Source organism: Pristis pectinata, chromosome 27, assembly GCF_009764475.1.
Source record: "Pristis pectinata isolate sPriPec2 chromosome 27, sPriPec2.1.pri, whole genome shotgun sequence".
NCBI lineage: Eukaryota > Metazoa > Chordata > Chondrichthyes > Rhinopristiformes > Pristidae > Pristis > Pristis pectinata.
This window is the reverse complement of record NC_067431.1, coordinates 25,000,939-25,023,812: the sequence shown is the minus strand read 5'-3', so window position 1 is coordinate 25,023,812 and position 22,874 is coordinate 25,000,939. Positions and strand designations below refer to the sequence as shown.

The 22,874-nt window shown below is 43.4% G+C and overlaps 2 protein-coding genes across 9 annotated transcripts in view; one reads left to right on the top strand and one right to left on the bottom strand.

The window, feature by feature from the left end:
• The window catches only part of LOC127583781 (E3 ubiquitin-protein ligase TTC3-like), an 81,206-nt gene extending 72,271 nt beyond the window's left edge, over positions 1-8,935 (top strand). For 4 of the 5 annotated variants that reach the window (XM_052040119.1, XM_052040118.1, XM_052040116.1 and 1 more), the window contains 7 exons: positions 1,029-1,130; positions 1,324-1,464; positions 2,403-2,539; positions 5,097-5,223; positions 5,426-5,578; positions 6,622-6,714; positions 8,520-8,935. In XM_052040119.1, the coding sequence (XP_051896079.1) occupies positions 1,029-1,130; positions 1,324-1,464; positions 2,403-2,539; positions 5,097-5,223; positions 5,426-5,578; positions 6,622-6,714; positions 8,520-8,600 (834 nt within the window). In that variant the 3' untranslated portion in view covers positions 8,601-8,935. The remainder of the gene's footprint in view (positions 1-1,028; positions 1,131-1,323; positions 1,465-2,402; positions 2,540-5,096; positions 5,224-5,425; positions 5,579-6,621; positions 6,715-8,519) is intronic. The other variant, XM_052040117.1, reaches the window with a different exon arrangement.
• A 921-nt stretch (positions 8,936-9,856) lies between these two features.
• Positions 9,857-22,874, bottom strand: part of slc37a4a (solute carrier family 37 member 4a) — a 39,681-nt gene continuing 26,663 nt past the window's right edge. For 2 of the 4 annotated variants that reach the window (XM_052039845.1, XM_052039847.1), the window contains 5 exons: positions 20,767-20,852; positions 18,818-18,931; positions 17,816-17,881; positions 15,865-16,003; positions 9,857-14,717 (listed from right to left, as the gene is read on the bottom strand). In XM_052039845.1, the coding sequence (XP_051895805.1) occupies positions 14,551-14,717; positions 15,865-16,003; positions 17,816-17,881; positions 18,818-18,931; positions 20,767-20,852 (572 nt within the window). In that variant the 3' untranslated portion in view covers positions 9,857-14,550. The remainder of the gene's footprint in view (positions 14,718-15,864; positions 16,004-17,815; positions 17,882-18,817; positions 18,932-20,766; positions 20,853-22,874) is intronic. The other 2 variants (XR_007958285.1, XM_052039846.1) reach the window with 2 other exon arrangements.

Here is a 22,874-nt window from a genome sequence, read left to right as displayed (position 1 = left end):
ATCTCTAGACTTCTTTACCCCAGAGGGTTGTGCAGGCTGGATCACGGGGAGTATTTAAAGGAGGTAGATATGTTTTTGGAAGGTCAGAGAATTGGGGACTGTGGGGAACTGGTACAGAAGAGGCTTGGGGCGGATCAGCCATGATCATATTGAATGGTGGGGCGGACTTGGTTGAGGGGCTGAGTGGTCTACTTCTGCTCCTATATTCTTATAGGGCACCTACCACTTTCAGTTGCAAATATATTCTGGAGGTTCTTTACTCTCCCTAGAAGACCCTGTTGGATTCGAATGTTTTAAGTAGTTTTTTTTTTATCATGTATAGTATTTCATACGCCTCAGGTGGCTGCACAAGGAACGGCTGCTTCCTAGCTTATTGGTTCCTCTAACAGGTGAATATGTGTTTTCCCATTGATTGGTTTTGCCACAGGTATCCAATAGGTTTCCTGATTGGACTATTGTTAGCTAAGGAGTACCTCTTATCTCAGGTATAAAAGGTGTAGTTTTTTTGTTAATCTCTCTCTTGTTCTCTTCCCACCCCCCCCCCCCCCCCCCCCAGCTCCTTTTGTCTTGGCTCATCTCCCAGTAGTAAAGCTGGTGCCATGTGCTCTGTGACTGTTTCTTTGTTTTAAACTTTTTTCAATAAAACTTTGTGAAGCACCAAGTTGTTTTCAACTCATTCTTGGACTCCTGAAAGAGCCTGCGGATTCGAAAATAACCGGATCCGACAACCCCTTCAATATTCAGTCATTTCCTAATCTTTCATCATTTATGCGCACATTCCAAGACTCTCCCCAAACCAGAATTTATCAATTGGCACATAATGTAGTCCTTTGTATTATAGGCAGATGTTTATAAAGATGTTTTTTGAACATAAGATTGTCCTTAAGTTCACCATCCAGCCGGGTTCTTCAAGCTAGTAATTATTCTTGGCGTCTGCCTATTTTTTATAGGTAAGGAATGTCTCCCCCGCTGGTGTGAATGACAATTCTTGACATTTATCCATTTCTTTCCTGTTTTGTATTTTAAAGAGTGCCTTCAATGAACAGATTGATCTGATACGGAACGGAGCCAAGCTGAGTAATATGCCACAGGTTCCTGTGGTTCTCCCTCCCTCCCAATCAGATTTCATGGTAAGCACTGTGCACTGGATACACCTTCGTTAATGCCAAATGTACAAAGCACATCTTATCCAGAAAGTGAAGGGATTTTTGAACTGTTAAGATGGTTAATTGAAAACAATGAAGCAAATGCCAGATGCATTATGATTTTATCAGATGTATGCATTTTTCTCAAGAATATTTTTAACAACAAGCTCTTCTTCAGCTAATTTACATGACAAAACAGAAAGAACTTTTGGCTTCCAGTGGCTTTCCTGCAAATAACAACAGTCAGGGAACAACGTCGACACTGCCAGCGTTTCCACCGGGAATGGCTCCATTGAACAATCAGCTTGGAATAACACAGGTAGGCTACGCCACTGATGGAACTTGTTCTTATCTTTCATGAGAAGGGTCAGGAATGCCCAGTGTCCCATTGGACGAGAGATGGGGTTCGCTCTTCAACACAAAGACCTTTCCCTCCTTCAACCCCCACAGCCGGTGTCAGAATTCTGTTTTGTATTAGACTCAACAGTAGCCATTACTTCTCAACCAGTTAATTCTTTAACTGTACTGAGTGTGTTTCTACTGGAGGTCTGAATCACATTATCTCACGGGATGGTTACAAATCTGCCATGGCCTAGTTTGCCTTGGATTAGTTACGTACTGCACAGAAGGACACTTTCCAGCCCATTTCTCTGCGTTGGTAATACCTTTCCCTAACTCTAGTTTCTAACGTTGGAGCTGTAATACAAATTGCTCCTCGCTCTCTCCTATTTTATCAATGTTACTGCACTCTGTAGACAGTCCACGCTCCAAACTGGCCCTTCATTGATCTCACAATTCTTGACCACACAGTCTACCTGGTTGTGACCTTGCACCTTACTGTCTACCTGCACTGCACTCTGTTATTGTTTTTACCTTGTACTACCTCAATGCACTGTTGTAGTGAATTGATCTGCATGGATGGCATGCAAGACAAGTTTTTCACTGTACCTCGGTATATGTGACAATAATAAACTAATTTACCGTTGTTCGTCAGCCAGTTGTAATGGTGGTGTGACTTTCTCCTGGCTAACTTGGGTTTTCCTGTCTTGCAAACTTGCACCATCGTGCACTGTCAGCGGCCAAACGCGCTGAGCATTTCCCATAACTACCTTAACGGTTTTGGCACCCACCTGTGGACTGACCTGAACGGGGCTTGGGGAAGATCAGTCCGAGGGTCAGATTACAGGCTGTGTGCTTTCATTCCATTGTTCAAACCTGCTGCTGACTAGGACGCTGCTCTGATATGAACTGTTCCAGAGGTCGATGTCGCCTGGGTTACCGACACAGCCGTCGTCTCTTGGTCCAGCTAATCCCAGCCAAGGAGGGACCTCCAACCAAAATCACCTGGAGCGCCTTCTCGAGAAACTGACTGAGTTGTTCCCACAACACAACAGGTAAACATTAGGAGGTTTAAATAAAACTTCCCTGGATTGAGGTGGTGATTAATCAGTAAATGATTAAGAAACCTGATTCTAAGTATCAGTAATATTGAAAAGACAAGTCCAGGTTTGAAAACCCTTTCCTGTAACACCCAGTGAGCATGTTTCAGAGGGTGGAGTCATAGGATTATACAGCAAAGAAGCAGGCCAACCAGTGGGCACCCATCCCCTTATTAATCCCATCTTCCAGCACTTTGTAGCTTCTATGCCTGGGCGATTCAAGTGCCCGTCTAGATATTTCTTAAATGCTGTCACTGACTCAGTTTCCACCACTCTCTCAGGCAGTGTGTTCCACTCTCTGGGTGACAAAGGTCCCCCCTCAGATCCCATTTAAATCTCTTACCACTTACTATGTCCTCTAGTCCTATTGACCTCTGAGATGGGAAAAGGTTCCTGCAGTGTATCCTATCCATATCTCTCATAATTTTATGTACTTCAGTCACATTCCCTCTTAACCCCCTTCGCTCCAGGGAAAACAGACCCAGTCTCTCCTCATAACTGGATTGTTCCATCCCAAGCAACGTCCTGGTGAATCTCCCCTGCACCCTCTCCAGCTCTATCACATCCTTCCTATAGGGTGGTGACTGGAACTGCAAGCAGTGCTCCAGCTGAGGTCCATAAAAACCATAGAACCATACAGCACAAAACAGGCCCTTCGGCCCACCATGTTGTGCCGTCCATCAAACCACCCTCACACTGCCTAACCCCTTCCTCCCGCATATCCCTCCATCTCACATTCCTCCATGTGCCTATCCAACAAGCTCTTGAACCTGTCCAATGTATCTGCCTCCACCACCATCCCAGGCAGTGCATTCCATGCACCAACCACTCTCTGGGTGAAAAACCTCCCCCTGACATCTCCCCTGAACCTCCTGCCCATAACCTTAAAGCCATGCCCTCTCGTCTTGAGCATTGGTGCTCTGGGAAGGAGGCGCTGACTGTCTACTCTATCTATTCCTCTCAATATTTTATTGATATTTGATACTCTATTGATATTTTATTGATACTCTATCTATTCCTCTCAATATTTTATTTGTTCAGCAGGTCTGAACAATGTTTTACAAAGTTGGAGCATGACTTCCCTGTTTTTTCTATTCACTGTCCCAACTCGTACAGGGAATAGCGAGGATGTTGGCCATCGCAGTCTGAGGCACCATTGGTTCTATTCAATAGGCTGACATCGAGGACAGAGTATCTTGCTCCTCAGCAAACCAACTGGTCCTGAACTTTGCTATATCTCACCAAAATGGCTCCTTAGCAATCCTAGTCGGGGAGGATTACCTGTCCACTCACTCAGAGAAACTAGCAAGACCCTGCCTTCTCAAAACCTTCCTGCACAAGTGGGCTCCAGCAGAGGTCATAGGTTGCTAATTAAAAGGTTCTCTCTGATTCTCTTCCCTGCTACGATGCTGGAGGAACTCAGCAGGCCAGGCAGCATCCGTGAAGAAAAGCAGGCGGTCAACGTTTCGGGTCAGGGCCCTTCTTCAGGACTGAAGATAGGAAAAGGGGAAGCCCAGTATATAGGAGGAAAAAGCAGAGCAGTGATAGGTGGACAACAGAGGGCAGGGGGGGTGGGCACAAGGTGGTGATAGGTAGATGCAGGTAAGAGATAGTGATGGGCAGGTGCGGTGGAGGAGGGGAGAGCAGATCCACCGGGGAATAGGTCAAAAGTAAGGAGAGAGGAAAAAGAGAGGGGGTAGAAAAAAGAGAGGCTGGGAAAGAGAAGAGAAGAATGGTTGGGTGGGGGGGGGGGGGGGGGCGTGGTTACTTAAAGTAGGAGAATTCTGAGTATCCAGTCAGTAATCTCTTGCCCTTTTTGTTTACATCTTTGGCTGCTGTGTTTCCAATGTTATGAGTGGTCATACGTACTTCACTGCATGTAAAACCTTGGAATTCCTGAGATAAAGGGAGGCACTATATAAATGCAAGTAGAGAGTCATAGAGTAACACGGCGAGGAAACAGGCCCTTGGGCCCAACTTGTCCATGCCCACATAAGCTAGTCCCATTTGTACACGTTTGGCCCATATCCCTGTAAACCTTTCCTATCCGTGTACCTGTCCAAGTGTCTTTTAAATGTTGTTATTGTACCTGCCTCAAACACTTCCTCTGGCAGCTCGTTCTATAGATACACCACCTTCTGGGTGAAAATGTTGCCCTTCAAGTTCCTATTAAATTTCTCCCCTTTCACCTTAAATCTATGTCCTCTGGTTTTTGATTCCCCCTCCCTGGGAAAAAGACTGTGCGTTCACCCCTCACAATTTTATACACCCCTCAGTCTCCTACGCTCCAATAAATAAAGTCCTAGCCCTCTCAACCTCTCCCAATAACTCAGGCCCTCAAGTCCTGGCAACATTTTTGGAAATCTTTGCACTCTTTCAGCTTAAATTCTTAGTTGTTTCTTTATTTGATGCCTCTCTAGAATGATGCAGAGAGAAACTGGCCCCTCCGCATGGTGAGTTCTGTACCTAGCATCTGTTGGTCTGGACTAACTTCCTGCATTGTTTCTGGTAGGGACATGATGATCGTCTTTCTACGACAGGTCCGGATGATGAACAATAACTCCTTGTCTGGACTGTCCTTTGAACAAATCATCAGTCAAGTATCCGTCCTTATCAAGAACCATCAGCCACACCTTGTGGTGAGTGTAAAGTTCTGTTCCTCTTTCCAATCCTGTTACCGCCTCGTTACCTTTCAAATAATTAAATGTGTCTACGCTTCACCTTGGTTGAGACCAGAAAGAATTAAGAGTGAATGGATGTGTTGACCAGATCAGTGTGATGTGACTAGTTTCTTTAATATTTTGGTATGGAATAGTTTTGTGTTCCTTGTCTTTCCCACAGAATGTAAATTTGGACTTTGCAAGTCTGCCAACTGATCCAATGTCATCAACGGTCACTTGGAGGAACGTCGCGAAAGATCCACACGTCAATCGCCTAGGATTTATGTCTGGTTTATCACATCAGAGTGGAGTTGGCACTGAACCTGGACATCAGGTTAGCCTGTTGCTACTTGATTCCTGTGTGCAGTCCTATTGAAGTGAGAGTAGCAATAAACAATCTCCTAAAGGAACTCAGTGGGTCGAGCAGCATCTGTGGGAGGAAAGGAATTATTGATGTTTCAGGTTAAAACCCTGCATCAGGACTGAGAGTGGAGAGGGGAGATGACCAGTGTAAAGAGGAGAAGGGGAGTGGTGAGGAAGGAGTCCGAGGTGATTGGTGGACCGAGGAGGGGTGTAAGATGATGGGCAGGTTGGGGAAGGGAGCAGGGGTGGAGTTGGAAAGTGAAGCGAGAGGACATGTTGCTGATCGGGAAGATAGATCAACCCAATGTCTTCTACCATGAACAAAAATGTGCTGACTGCATCAAATTAGGTCCATAACAAGTCTGTGAGTGAGAGTGTGGATAGATGGAAGAGAGGACAGGGCTTTGGCAAGTGCAAGCAATATGGATAAATGCAAAATTGTACAGTTTGGAACATTGGGAGCAGAATCCAGAAGTAAAAGCTAGCTGCCAAAATGTTCAGTCAATACAAAGACACAGGAATCAGATTTGTTATCACTGACTTAAATGATGTGAAATTTGTTTTGCAGCAGCAGTACAGTGCAAGGACATAAGGTTACTATAAACTACAAAATAAATAAATGGTGCAAAAAAAAGGAACAACGAGGTAGTGTTCATGGACTATTCAGAAATCTGATAGCAGCGGGAAACAAGGGGACAACCAAGGGTTTGGAATACAGTTCTCTAAAAATAAGGTTACAGGTGGAATAACCCATTAGAAAGGTAAATTGGATTCCACCACGCTTGAAAAGGTGGAGGTCTGGATTAACTGGAAGGTGTTGCTATTCCAGAAGTTAGGATCAGACCATAAACGCTGATCTTGCTGGTGATGTGACAATGAACATCACATCACAAGCAGGACAGGCAGAAGGAGCCTCATGCCTTCCGGGCAGGGCTTGGCACGATCCAGTCTTGTCTTTCTATATGGTGTGAATTTTCCTTTGGGTGTCTACCTAATACTTATCTTGCTTCCCAGAAGGAGGAAGAAGATCCCTGTGTCATTTGCCAGGAAGAATTAACCAGCAGTCGCCTTTTTGTGATGAAGTGTGGACACAAATACCACCGAGAGGTAATGGATTCTTTCCCTTTTCCTTTTTTAATATCCCACCTCCGTTATGGGACAACTCACTCAGTAGATCTCGCATTGATGTATGACCAAACTGTCCATTAGTGGACAGAGCCCTCACAATGTGTCCAGGTGCATAATTAAACTGTGACTGCTACCAGAATGTTACCCTCCACAGGCGTAGCTTTCCGGTGGCCACTGGTGAGTAGAGTTGGCAACTCTGTTGACCAGCCTGCCAACATTCACCATCTCTTCATGTTTAGAGTGACTCTGAACTAAGTGGATCCATAGCTGGGGAAAACCCAATCCCTTATGGATATGCTGCAGTGTATCAGAGGGATTTATCCAGTAACCTAAAATTCTTGCATATTAGCTGCTTTGCTAAAGTGCCATGTATTTACTTTGCGGTTCCTTGCACCAGCTGGTCACTCATTCAAATTATCTGGATCTCCAGAGGTGTATCCCCTCCAGCAGCTGTGTAATGATCAAGGGTGGAATCGGACATTGCTCCTTCCCTTGGGATGGGAGGTGCTGTGATTGTGGTTAATACATCCAATTCTCTCTCCGTAGTCCAGGGTTGAGTTCAGAACCTCCCTTCTGTCCAGATCCAAGTCAGAACTGGTGCACTTACCATCAGAATGCTCAAAGTATGGGATTTAAACAATATTGTAAAAAAATGACTTGCATTGATATTGTGTCTTTCGGTTTCAGAATGTCCCACATGCTTTACAGCCAAGAGAAGCACTTTAAGAGTACTCGCTTTTCTAACCCAAGAACCACATTAGCCAAAAATGCACACGGCAGGCTCCCACAAATAACATGAAATGTCAGATAGTCTTCATAGTGTTAATTGTTGGATAAATATCGATCAGGAAACTAACATGAACTCCCCTTTGCAATAGAGTGGTTGAGGGATCTTTAATGTCCACCCAAGGACAAATAGTGTCTTGGTTTAATGACTCCTCCAAAAGATAGACTTCTGACAGCACTCCGTTGGTACTGTACTGGTTGGGGGAGAGTCACCATGGATTTTCTGATACAAGGAACTGCAGACAGAAAAGGAAGTTTCTTACTAGGATCTTGCCATGATCACTATGAACTGAAGGAAGCTCACATTATTAGTTACAACCAGGGTCTAAACATTGCATGTTTAAGGATAGGTGTCCAAAAAGCTGAAAGGTCAGGAATGAAAGTCTTGTTGACTGATCCAAAGGCAGTGCAACCCATTTCCCCAACCCAACACCAGGTTGGCTGTATGGAGCTGACCAAATCAAAACCAAAAGTAGACACTTTTGTAAATACACTGGGTACAGCTTCATGGACTTGCAACACTTGAGGACTATTGCTAGCTGACTCCATGAGCTACCAGGGTGCTTGCTCTGGTCATTAGCCAGTAAAGCCCAGTGGGAAGTCCATGTGATTTGGGTAAGACTAGGCTGGACTGCTAGACTCATCGCACTTGAATGATCTGCCGACCTACTGTGTTTCTGTTCACTTTCAAAGCAAGTCCATTTGGCTTTGATAACCTGAGCTTGCCAGTGTCCATACGAACCCAGGGAGGGGAATAAGGAATTGGTAACTTTTAGGAAAGTGGGGAAAGAAAAAAAAGTTTGTGGTACTTAGGGAATAGTTTGGTTCTTCTGATCTCTTTCAATAAAACCCTACTAGCCTCCAATTTTTTCTCAACATTTTTCCTTGCAGGCCTTGCTATTGGTTGTTTCTTGGCTCAGCACGTTGGGTCAAGCATTGCAAAATATTCTACAAGTGTTTTTCTCACTACAATTCTCCATGTTTCTTTTTGAACACAGTGCATCTCCTTGTGGTTAAAGGATCAGAAGACGTGCCCAAGTTGTACACTCAGCTTCGCGACCTCCTTCTCGCAATCCTAACCACAGAGCAGGAATTCGTCACCCTTGACTGCGGACTGGCCCACCTGGGAATCCATTCACTGGGCGTTTGTTCACTGTGAATGTGATGGAAGTAATGCTGCTGCAAAGTTACAGGGCAAGATGAGCTTGATGCATCACCTTTTGTTGGATACAATGGGACCCATGGGAACCTCTGACTCTTTGACAAGTTCCTATCAAAGGAGAGTCTACTTACTGAGAGATTATTTTCTGAAATGACATGTTGATTCCTTGACCATCCGAAACTGAAACATATTTTAATATGGGGGATGGAAAGTAATTGTTTGCAATTTAATAATTAAAGGTTGTTGAAGGTTTGCTGTTGATTTGAGTGTTGCATTTCAAATAGTCCTGCCTTGGATCTGATTTGTTTAAAAAGTTCCTTCAGGAAGATGAGGTGACCGTGTTTATTTTTAAACTTGTTTCTAGTTCCCCCAATGTTGTCCTACAATGACTAAGAGAGCTACAAACTTCTCACTTTCAGTTTGATCTTGTTCTTTTTGGAGCACCATACTTGCATACTGTATGATGAAAAGATGGACCAGTCACTCTATTTGCATTGTATTAACCTCCATTTACAAGAGGTAGAAATTATACATAATTATTTTCACATATTTACACTTTTTATTATCAAGGAATGAATTTGATACATTATCACATTGATATTTAATCCTGCTTAATTGGTGTATGTAAAAAAAACAGGTTAATTGCATGTTAAATCCACAACATTAATACTGGGTCAGTCACTCACAGGAAACATGATGCTCACAGCTATGGGTCAGTTGTGCTGAAGGGCCTGTTTCCGTGCTGTATGACTCTATGGAGATTGCCTGTCATTGGCATTTAACCAATCCCAGTTGAAGCCCAGATTGGCCAAAGTCATTGCAAATTGGCATCTCTCTCAGTAATAGAAACTAGATAAAGAATCAAGTTTTGAAAAGCCTCATTTCCTACCTTTGCAGCGATACGAGCTTTCATTCTAAAACACCGATGGCCAAAATTTGCAAGTGCTGGAAGACAGCCTGCAGAGTTGAGTTCCCTGTAGGCTCCAGGCTTCTGCACTGCAGCCTACACTTCAAAAAAAAGAAATTCATTTGGCTTTCAAATGAAAGCCCTGCAATTTCAAGGCTTCAATATTGGATGGTCCTCTAGGCTTTTCAGGAACCAAGTGACTACTGATCCCTGAGCACCCTCCCTCCCACCCATCCCAGTCAGTACGCTGAGGTCCAACAATGAACAAGTGGGTAAAATTTATTGGTTACTGGTCACATTAAATGTTTAAAAAGCCCTGATTGTGGATGACCCTGCCAAAACCTCACAACAGTAAAAGTTCAGTTATACATAAACTATACTTTAAAAAGGGGAGATAAACCCCATTCAGTAGCTATACACTTAGCACCTCAATAAACAAAAGGTAGTGTATTATTTTAACATGCAAAGAGCAGGTAATCTTCAGCATTTACAGTTAATTAAAATATTGATTCATTTGCTAATCAAACGCCTATTATGTTAAACTCTCAAGACAAGACCAGAAACCAGCTGTTCTGTTGGGACAGGCTCCACTCAAACTGGGCTGGGGTTTGTCCTGGCTCATCTGACCACCAGGACAGTAGAATGGGCTTTTAATAAAAGGTTGGTGGAGTTATGGGTAGATTCAGGAGAGGATACATCTTAAAGCCATAAACAAACATCTAGACTGTTGAACAGGAAAATAGTGGGTCACGTGATACAAACTTTGAAAGTTATAGGGCAACGGTGATCAAGAAATATAGGAGATGGTTACAACTAATCTGAACTTGCACTGCATTCAGGATCAGAATTATCACCGATTTACATGACGTGAAATTTGTTGTTTTGCAGCTGCAGCTTTTTCATTTAAAATTGAATTAATAGAAATGAAAGAGTTGAAATTTAATACCCTTTAGGGAAATGTTGGGAACTAAATTTTCCAGAACATTTGACTGTGAGAAGAGGGGAAAATGAAAAAAAAAAGTGTGGGAGAGGCAGGAAGCCCTGATGATAGAAAGTTTAGGAAAAAGACCATAGCGGACTGAATTAGATCAGAAAATCAATGCAGAATCAGCTTGGCAGCTAATAAACAATGTGGGATATGAAGACTGGTGGGAGTAGCTCATAGTGTAGTGATAGTCGTACATTTGTCAATGTGCATGTAATGCATATGGCATAGTAATAATGAGGCATTTCAACAGAGGGAGAATACCAAATTTACAGTATTAAATGTGGAGGATGTTCATAAAATACATTTAGAATAGTTTAATATTAGTATGTCATGCAACTAACTGGGGCGCGGGATATTTTAAAAAGTCAGCTGTTGTACACAGGATGAGATATTATCAACATGTAGTGAAAGAGCATCTGGGGATCATAATCTGATGAATATTACCAAGTATAAAAGTGAATTGGATAAATCTTAGCTCAGCGTCTGGTATCTGAAGAAAGCAACCTATAGAAGTGAGAATCAAGTAGCCAAGACAGACAGTGAATGACGGGGCCATGGGGATTGTTACCGAACAGAGATGCAAGTCTGAATCCCACGACAGAAACAGGGAATTTAAACTCAATTAATTAATTAATCTGCAATTTAATTAATTAATCGATCTGAGATTTAATTAATTAATTCTAGAATAAAGTTATCTATATTAGTAACCATGAAACTACCCTGTTCTCATAAAAATCCATCTGGTTCACTAACGTCCTTCTAGGAAGAAAACCTGCCATCTTTACCCAAATTCACCAATTTTATGACTCCAAATTCACCAATGGCCTCCACAGTTCAGGGGCAGTGAGGGATGGGCAATAAATGCCAGTGTTGTCCACATGCCATGGATGAATAAATGAAAAGAAAGAATATCCATGATATCAATGGGAACCAAAACCCAATACTGCCTGATACCACAATTGTTTTGGAAGTGTACCTACAAAGATACCGATTTTCATTTCCTAGATTAGAAGGCGGCAAATATAAATCCATTATTCAGAGGAACAAAGAATGGTGAACCAAAGACCAGGTAGAATGGTGTCAGTAGTGTGAAAAGTGCTTGAAGCTACACGGTGAAAAACAGACTTAATTTGATTAGACAGAGTCAAAGACCCACGAAAGGGAAATAGCATTGGACAAATCCAAGAACTTTTAAGTTAACATTATAACTCAGAGGATTGATAAGGGGGAACCAGTGGATGTAGCTCAGTAAGATTTTCTAAAGGTTTCTGGTAAGGTGCAACAAATGGCTCCTACACAAATTAGGGCTCATTCAGTTGGGAATAACATGAAAGGCCTCTGTTGGCAATCTGAATCTGATGGAGTATCAGAGGATCAGTGCTGGGGCCCCAGGTGTTTACAATCCACATCAATGACAGAAGTGTTTGGGAACATCAGCTGTGGGAAGTTCATAAAGGCCTAGGGATGAGACAGATGGAGATAAAATAGAGAAATGCATGGTTTTCTGGTTTAGTGGGAAAAACAAAAGCAGAATATTTTAAAATGATGAAAAACTGGGAAATATTGATGGAAATGGACCTGGGTTACATGTACAGAAAGTTAACATGTAGTTACAGCAAGTAAACTTCAGGAAGCAAATGTTATGATGTGGTATTGTAATTACCATTGGTGAGATCACACCTGGACTACTGTCTGCAGTTTTGATGTCCTCATCCACGGAAAGATGCATATACCTGACAGCAAATGTGCCAAAGCTACAGTCAATGGATTCTATGAGGAAAGATCGAGTAGACTAGTTCTATGTTCTTTGGAGTTTACATGAATGAGATACCTGAAACCAAGTTCTTGGTCTTGAGAGGACGGGTAGCTAGAACTGAGGTCACGGTCTCAGAGTAAGAGGTTGACGATCTGGAAAGAAGTGCTCAGAGGATAGTGAATCTTTGGAATTCTCTACCGCTGAGGGCTGTCTTTACTCGGTCACTCTGAATGTTCAAGAGATCAACAAATTTTGGGCACAAAGAGAAAAGGGGATAGTGGGAAAGAGTGAAGTAGAGGGTAGATGTTCAGTCCTGATCCTTTTGAATGGCAGAGCAGGCAGCAAGGAGCCAAGGCTCTCTGTTCTTAATTGTACCCCGACCAGGAGAGAAAGTGTTAGCACCCACACAAATTAGCCCAATGCACCATTCATGTCAAACTTCAGTCCCAATCCAGTTATAATCTCTATGTAAACATAGTCTCGTTTGAGAAGTTTCCTTCTGATATTCACCTGGATTATCCATGCATCATCACTTGCTGTAGGATGTAAACAAATCACGGACGATGTTTAGTTCTTTTTCTTGAGCATTGGGAAGAACTGGAGATGACTGGCGAGAGCTATTTGAATCCATCAGGATGAAGACTGGTAACGGAAGAGCTGAGGAAACAAAACTCAGCAATAGGGAACCACCATGGTATCACGTGGATAATAGCTCACGAGCTGGTGTCAAATAGATTCTGTTTAACACATTACTGAGAGTCATTAGGCTTTCCCATTTCAGGGGTTTCCTGATCAGAGGCACCTCATGGGCTGGAGACAGTTGGTAAACTGACCCCCAGGACAAGGAGGGATCAAGTAGATGAGTTCTACGTTCTCTGGAGTTAGAACAATGAAATTACTGAAGCAAAATTCTTGATGCTGACAGGATAGAGTGAGAGGACGATTCATCAAGAACTGGGAGCATAGTCTCAGAATAAGGGGTTAGGGAGACAAACCACCCCATAGAGACTCGTGCATTTCTTTCACAACCTCAGGAAATCCCAAGCCAATGAAATCATTTTGTAATGCAGTCAAGGTTAAAGTGCACAGCAGGCTCCCACTATCAGCAATGCAAAGCTCCCGACAATCTGTTTCCAAGTGATTGAGCCAATATTAAAAATTCAGCTGTCCACTGGAGTAGATGGGCTCAATTTATCAAATTGTTCAAAAGACACTGCTGCAGTGTGGCTCTCCCTCATTACTGCACAGAATTTACACACTGTCTTTGGAGAAGGATGTGAACTCACAACCTTGACTCAGAAGTGAGAATGCTACCCACTGAGACACAGCGGACACATGTATATCTTTGGAATTAATTGGCTCTGTTCAAAAAGCAAGTTGCGCAAGTCACATCTGGTAGCAGATAAGTATGCAATTCCCAGTTCCACTGTGAACTGTTCACCCTGCAGGATACAACACTGGGTGTGATACATAGAACATAGAACAGTACAGCACAATACAGGCCCTTCGGCCCACAATGTTGTGCCAACCTTTGATAAGTTACGCAAATACTGGGTTACCATGGACAGAACCAGATCACTGGGTGCTCCAGCTAGAGTACAGTGGGGGAGGATTTATTTTAAAACCAACAGAACAGTGCCATCTGCTTTAAATCAGAAGTGATGCAGACTGATGGCGATCTAGCTGCCAAGTCAACTGATTCTCTGCACCCTGATGAGGATATCATTTTGGTGCAGGGATTTGGATCAGATTACTTTGCACACAAGAGTGGCGGGTCGAGAGACACTGATGCTTTGTTCACAATTGATTTTGTGGGGGGGATTTCTGATAAAATGTAGACGAACCAAGACCTCCACTCCGGCTTAAAGCGTTGGTGTGAGGTCTCCCACAGGCTTCCTGGTGGGATGGAAGTGATACTCTCCAGGCCAGATATAACAGAGCTCAGCAGCTGAACAAACTTTGCAAACTCTGTATATTAGTGAGTAATTAGTAGAAATCTAGAGTTTTTTTTAAAAAATAAAACGAAATGCAGGGCCAAGATCCACACGTTTGTGATTCTTATTGTAAATAGGATTTGGGAAAAGGAGCAATTTTGCAATGGGATCCACTGCCTACAGACTCAAAGTAATGGTGTGGGCAGAAGTGCACTCACTTGTGAGCTTTTACCAACATGATCAAAGCAGAAGGCTCTCTACTGGAGGAGCGTTCCTGGATTTTCAATCTTCCTTCTTGGGAAGACGGCCCATCTTGGTCCGGATGTTCCTCAGCAGGAAAAAGGCCACGGTGGTGAGAGCACACGTGACCTCGGCGATCCAGAATGCCGTGTCCCAGCTGTAGTTCTTCGCAATTGTACTGAATGGGAGGCCAGCCAGAAACCCTCCCACTGTGGGACACAGAAGCAGGAACAGATTGTCAATGAAGAAATGTATGTTCAGAGTTTCCAGTTCAAGTGTAACCTACACCAAAATCAGTTTGACTTGTATTCCTACCTCTGCTGAACAAACAATGCAGTACCAAACTGTACTTTGGTGTTCAGTGGGATTAGAAGGTACTGTCAGGCCAAACCGCATGGGGACAAAATTGCTTTACTTTGCACCCAATAATATGCTTTAATGGCAGCCTAATTACAGACGGACCAAATAATGAGCTTCACTTACCATGTCAGCTGCCAGCCTGCAAATTCCTTTTGGTGACAAATTGTTGGGCATTGTGTGCTCTGGACTCCTGCCCAGTTGTGACGCTGATCAGCCAACCCAAACTGCAAGCAGCAGAGGGCGAGATCTCTGTCAGTCAAAGTTTGAATGCTGTGTGATCACAGAAAGTGTGAACTGCAATGTGTCGGTAACATTCTTGGTCAGAGTGTTGTGGGATCAAGTACCACGCCAGAGACACAAGCACAAACATCTAAGCAGATGTCAATTTAGAACTGAAGGAGCATTAAACAGTCAGGGGCTTTGCTTTAATGCAAAACAATGTCAGGGGCATTGTTTTGCATTAAAGCAAGGCCCCCCAAAAGCCCTTTTACATAAAAAAGTCCCAAGACACAAATTCAAAGAAAAATAGGAAAATTAACCCAACTATCGTGGCCAATATTTATTTCACATTCGACATTATTCAGGTTTGTTTCTGCACCTGTTTGATTGAAGCGTCAGTCCCAATCTGATGCTGTGTTTGTAAAGAGATAATTTGGGGAACTGGTGGAACTGTGAAGATGAGAACAGTTTAGCAATGCTCTGCTCACCAGGAAGTGAGGATACTGGAGGACTTTGCTCAGACAAGGATTGCCCTGTTTACCTTGGGACTTCTCCAACACCTTTGACAGTTACGAACAGAGGTTCCCTCTGGATGAATGGCCCTCAAGATTGTTCCATTCCACAGCATGAAAGACACCAGGAAACTCCAAATTCTACACTAGGTATCCAACTTCAGGCAGTAACATGATCATACGGCAGTGCTGACAGAAACGGTTTCCCTTGTATAAAAATCGGTCAAAATTGCCAGTTTCAAAAGGTATTCACTTCTTGACTCACCGTTTGCCATGAGTGCAACAATGGCATGTGATGTCCCAGACAGATTAGAAGGTGCAGATTCATTCGCTATCACTCCAAACAGTGCAATTGGTCCATAAGAACAGAACCCAAATACGGCTCCCAAGGACAGAATCCATAACTAGGAGAAAAACCAAAGGGTGGGGGAGAAAGTAGACTTAATATATTGAGCCAAAATATATGTAATGTGACCTTAGGAGATGGGTGTTACTAGGAGGATCAGCGTTTAGTTTTCCACCTCTAGATGCCCTAGAGGAACTGGTGGGGAATCGTTGTCTTGAAGTGCTTAAGTCTATGTTCTGAAGGTGCTACCATGGTATTAGATTGGTTGTATCAGGACCTTGTACCAATGGTCATGAAGGAACAGATAACAATCTATGTTAGCAACACAGACAAAATGCTGGAGAAACTCAGCAGGTCAGACAGCATCGATGGAGGGAAATAGTCAACGTTTCCGGTCGAGACCCTTCTTCAGTTCTGATGAAAGGTCTCGACCCAAAACGTCAACTGTTTATTTCCCTCCACAAATGCTGCCTGACCTGCTGAGTTCCTTCAGCATTTTGTGTGTGTTGCTCCAGATTGCAGCATCTGCAGAATCTCTTGTGTCTCCACAATCCATGTTAGGATGGTGAGCCACTAGGAAGTGATGGTGCTATCTTTGTCCTTATCTTGGGATTGAATGGACTACTGTTAGATAATTTCATCAACTTATTTACTCCAGCTAAATGGTGACAGTAGGTCTGTATTCCTATAAAAATGGTCAGGAATTCACTTGCGCAAAGAACATGCCCCCTCTATGCACAAGTCTTCATCAGCCCACCCAGGTCCCTCTGAGCCCCAGGAGGGCTCTCTCTCTCTCTCCCCAGAAGAGCACAATAGTGCAGCACACTCTTCTATGCTGAGCAAGTCTGTTTTATGTTCTGTGTTCTAGATGTTGCTGCCTCCTCAACTCCAGTGACCTGGCTTCAATCCTGACCTCTGATGCTGTCTGTGTGGGGTTTGCAGGTCCTCCCTGTATTCATGTGGCTTCCCCACCCCACCCCCCTCCACCCTAACCCCCCCCCCCCCCCCCCCCCAGTTGCTCTGGTTTCCTCCCATATCCCACAGACAAGCTGTTTGGAAGGTTGATTGGCTACTGTAAACTATGCCTAGTATGGATGGGTGATAGGAGAATCAGGGAGAAATCGATGAGCATGTGAGAGAGAATAGGTTCCGGGGAAATAAGAGGGGGAATGGGATTTCTCCAAGAGCCGGCATCCTATGTCGTATGAACTGAGAAACTCCCAATATTGAAACAATCCAATGTGTAAACAGCAGGGATATCTACCAGCTGGAAGCAGGCTGCCTGTATATCCCTTCAATAATAGCAAGCCATATACTCTCGTAAGAGGAGAGAGAATGCATCGCACTAACATGGTCACAATGTGGGAAACCCAACAGAACTGTTCCAGAACCTCACCATGGAACATTGTGCTCTTTATGGCACTTTGACATTGAGCATTGGGATGACTCAGTGTTGTTTTAGTGCCATTAAAACAGTTGTAAAGCAGTTCCAGGTCAGAGTCTCACTTGCTTTAAGCAAACTGGGGCAAAATTCAGATCCAAGCAAATGATCATAGCGACTTCAACACTAATAATTGGATTAGGTCCAGTGTACTTTGTTTTAAAAATACACTTTATCCGAGCAGATTGCCTTTGGAAAATCCCATACATTACCTCAAACTCACAGCATCCCTAAAGTTAACCACACAGAGCTGCAAGTCCCTGCAATTAATCTTCATGGGTTTTTGGAGGAAAATGGAACTACTTTTAAGAGATTTTTCCACTAAGATTAAAATATGAAATTTACAAGGATTTATTAGCAGGACGTTCAGAAAAAATGGGAAGGTTCGGCGGGGGGAGCAAGAGAAAGTAGGGAGAGCAAAAGAGAGACCTCGTCTTCAGTTAAGTTAGTGATTTGAGTCAGAGGCAAGAAGATTAATGTCCAGAGCTCATTCTCCTGAGGAAACAAAAGAGGAAGAAAGTCACAATCGTGCACGGAAAGACTAGCAAGGCAACTTTCATTCAGGAGAAATTCTCTGCTCCCTATAGTTACCGTCTGCAGGTAATTTCCACCAACGCAGCTTGTCTTTGGTGCCACACCGTCAATGTACGAGCATCAAAGCAATTGACTGGGTCAGAATAATGAAACACCCACCCACACTCAGGGGAACAATGTCTCTTTTATCCCCACCCCAAGTGCAGGCAATACTGCAAACTCACAGCATTGGAACCTGCAGGAGATTAGACAAACTCATTTGAAGACAAATTGTCAGAGATTCTAGCATCCTTATGGAGGAGGAGCACAGACCTCTGTTCTATTACTGGGGGAGAGAAACCCCTTCCTATTTTCATACCCAAATGGCCTGACTATTTTTTAAAATATCTTTATTCTCCATTCTCCCACCAAGAGTTTATTCTCCATTCTCCCAGCCCTCATCCACCCCAACAAATAAAATACAACAATTTAAATATCTTGATCGCTCTGAAGTCTATCAAGGAAAATATTGGAGCCAAAATATTGCAGCCAGTCCTTGCTTTAGGCCATTAGATGGCATTCAGCACCCTAGTGCCAACCTTGCCCACAATATTCCTTCCTTCCCATGGTAGGCAGAGTTGCCAGTTCTGCCCAGGATTTCACAAGATTGCTCACATGGGCAATATTGACTTACTATTGAGGGTACCCATCCAGGAAGCAAACGCCTACATAACTTTAGCAGTATGTAGAAGAGAACACAAACTACATTGTGGTCACACTGACTGAGACATCACCAGACCGTGGTCCAACAGGAAGTCTACAAAAACCTTCGACACCAGGGAGAAGCCACTTACAGCAGCTCGTATTTGACAGAAAGGGGAACATCAGCGACAAAAAGAAAAACTTCACTGTAGTTACCTTAGCAGACTCTGGAGTTACCGTAACTCTGAAGAGGTACATTGATAAGGCCATTCCTGCCATCATGGAGAGCAAAAGTCCATGTCGAGGGTTCCCATGACTTCGAAGGCCTTTCTGGAGGAGATTGACAGGTAACTTTATAGCATGTTCTGTTTATGAAAAATGAGCAATGACACTCTTAAAAACAAAAATGATAAAACTGCTCAATATGGAACATTTAATCACTTCTTATGATTTAACATGCGCATATACTCTTGGGGGATGCCACACACCTACAACATCCCAGCAATGTGTCTTTTGCTTAATCTGTTTCCATACCAGCTGCCCCGAAGACCTCCCTGTACGAAGTAGGCTATTTAGTCCCAACGTATCCCAAGGTTAAGGTAATCTTGTGTGAAGGAACAACGGGCGGATCAGACTGGGCAACATTTCACACAAGGGCTTATGGAGGGATTGAACTCCCACCTCTGTATTCTGGGCTCAGTTGGAACTCCAGTCTCAGCCTGTCACCCAGCCCTTTCAAAGTCCAGATGAAGGGTCTCGATCCAAAATGTCAACTGTCCATTTCCCTCCACAGATGCTGCCCGACCCTGAGTTCTCCCAGCAGTTTGTTTGTTGCTCCAGATTCCAGTATTTGCAGTCTCTTGTGTCTCTAGCCAGCCCTTTGTACTCACTTTCAAAGAGATGTGAAGTTTACAAAATAAATTGTGGCGCATTATCACAAGACGTTATGTGGGCAAGAGGGTTAAGTGGATTTGAGTCATGGAATTTATATATACAAGAAAAGAAACCTACATTTATTTCAGGATGTCCCAAATCATTAAAGTGTTGCAGGAAACAGGGCAGCCAATTTGAATGCAGCAAGTTCCCATAGCAACGTGATTATAAACCAAATAATTTGTTTTAGTAATGTTGAACGAGGGATAAATATATAAAGGACACCAGGAAGAACTGCCCTGCTGCTCTTTGTATTTTGCCATGGGAACTTTTATGTCTACCCCTGAGAACAGGTAGGACCTCACCTGAAAGGCAGCACCTTTGATAGTGTAGTGCTGTCTCAGTACTGCTTTGGGACATCAGTCTGATATCCAAGGATTGAAATTAAAAGTTCATTATGGAAACTACAATAAAGGATTGCAGAATTTCATACATGACAGGTGAACGAAACCGGTGGTGTTACAATTGATTGTGCGGCTTCAATTTCCTGGTACCTGGTCCATCATATTTCTCCTCAGAATGGACCAAATGCTAGAAGGTAGGAGTTCGGGTGAAGAGCTCTTTCTCAACTGGCGTAGACACAATAGGCTGACTGGTCTCCTCTACTGTACATTTTCCATGATTCTATTATGAACTGGTGGCTTAGCCTTGACTACACCTGCTGTTTAATGGGCAGAATCCAACTCATCCATTGTCAGTGTTTCGTCTTACTTGAATTTCCAGTTTCATTCTCCCCAAGGAGGACAACGGGCTGCCATCTGATGTAGTAAATGCAGGCTCACTCTTGAGTTTTAAGAATAAATTGGATAGATACATGGACGGGAAGGGTCTGGAGGGTTATGGACTGGGTGCAGGTAAATGCGACTAGCGGAATACTGTTTCAGCACAGACGAGAAGGGCCGAATGGCCTGTTTTCTGTGCTGTAGTGTTCTATGGTTCAAGGCAATCTTTGCATCCCACACAGTAAACTTTCTCTGCCTCACCCTCCAGGGATACGAGTTAAACTGTCCAGAATTTCAGACTTTGTGCAGTTTTGTGGGGACTCAAGTGTGCGTGGAGTGAGACAAAAAGGATTGCAGAGAAATGCTCGGGTATGTCTCCAACATCCAACACCATCCAGGGGAGCAAAGGTATACTCATCCAGATCGAATCAAGCCCACTACCCCTCCCCAGCTAGCCACTTTCCCCAGCATGAACCCAGGATACATTGGTGGGGTTCCATCAACACATACCCGAGCAACTGCTCTGTCAGACAGGTATCCAGCAGCAACACTACCCAGCAGTCCGCCAACCTCCAGCGCACTCATGAACGAGCTCCCTGCGAGATCAGAGAAAAAGTAAAACAATGGCATCAGGTTGTCCAAAAATTCAGCAAGGTTCAGTGTTTAATCCTTTGTTTAAGTCGGAATGGACTGATTGAACCTGAAGGGACAGGAGGAGCACTACTACTGGCACAAGACGGAGGTGAAATTGCCAGCCGCCTCCTTGCCTTGCTGTTAAAACCCACCTCTAGGTTTACGTATTTATTTTACAAATGTGTGCAAGCCCAGCATTTACTGCCCATCCTTCATTGTCTTCAGGAAGGGAAGGGAAGGGCGAGTTACCTTCTTGGACTGTTGGAGTCCTTCTGGTGAAGCCACTTCTACGGTGTTTTGGGTAGGGAATTGGAAATATCATTGTCACATGTACCAAGGTACAGTGAAGAGCTTGTCTTGCATACCGTTCATAAAGATCAATTCATTACACAGTGCATTGAGGTAGTACAACAATAACAGAATGCAGAATCATGTGTTGGTAATTCTTAGAGACATAGAGTTTACATTTAAAAGGGTAGAACGATTATAATAGAAGTAATGAGTGGATCTGCAGAAAGCAGCTTGCAACGAGTCGCCACGCTCCGATCACATGGGATCACCTTCCTTCACGGTCTCAGAGATACATTTCCAAGTCAGGATTATGTGCAACTTGGTGGGGAACCTACAGATGGTGATCCCATGTGATTGCTGCCCCTGGTGAGAGAGATCACAGGGTCAGGAGGTTCTGTCAGAGTAGCCTCAAGAAAGAACAGAGCAAAAAAAGTAGTAGGACAAACATTAGAGCCTCAGTAAGGCAAATACTAACATGGCATTTAGAAATTAAATTTAGGATTTGCAGAGTCAACAGAATTAATGAGAAGAAAGTTTGACAAACATGAGTGTTCACAGAGTTTGCAGTTATAACTAGCTGGGTGGATATGGTTGATATGGTATATTTGGTCTTTCAGAAGGTTGATAAGGTGTCACACAATAAAATTAAAGCATGTGGTTTTGGAGACAGTATACTGGCATGGACTGAGGATTGGTTAAGGGACAAAAAAAAATCAGCAAGAATCGAGGGTCTTTTTCAGGGATAAGTGCTGGTGCCTCCAACTGTTTGCAATCTATGTTGTTGATTTGAATGAGTGAAATCAAGTGGAATATATCTAAATTTGCTGATGATCCAAATACGGGTGGTAGTCTGGCAGTGAGGAGACAGCAGAGGGATATAGGCAAATTAGGTGTGGACATGGAATACAACGTGAAAAAATATGAAATCATTTTGGTAGCAAGAAAAAGATGCAGAATATTTTAAAATGGTGAGAGGTTAACATGTATTGGTGCTTAGAGTGATCTTGGTGTTCTCGTACATGAATCACTGGAACTTAACTTGTAGGTAGAGCAAGGAATTAGGAAGGCAAATGGTGTGTTGGATTTCAGTAGAAGAGTAAAGACATTTTGCTCTAATTACATAGGGCCCTGTTGAAGCCACATTCAGAATGCTCCAAATAGATCCAGTCTCTCTGTCTAAAGAACTTGCAATGAGAGAGATTGCAGCAAAGGCTCACTGCATTGACTCCTGGGATGGCAGGTTTATAATAAGAAAATAAATTAATCAGACTGGGCCTATACTCTCTAGAGTTTAGAAAAAGAGGTGACCTCGTTGAAGCATATCAAATTCTTACCGGGCTTGATAGGAGTGGATGCAGGGATAATGTTTCCCCTGGTTGGAATGTCCAGAACAGCAGACACAGTCTCAAGATAATGGGTTGGCTTTTCAGCACTGAGACGAGAAGCAACTTCTTCAAGCAAATGATAGCAAATCTTTGGGATTTTCTATCAAAGTGGTCTGTGGTAGAGAATTCCAAAGATTCACGAAGTATATTCAACACAGATTGATGGATTTATGGATATTCAGGGAATCAGGGATAAGGGGTTTGTGCACTGAGGTAAAGGTTCAGCCATGATCTTGTTGAATGATGAGGCGGACAGGAATGGCTGAGTGATCTTCTATTGCTTATGCCCCTGGATGGTGCACACCATAG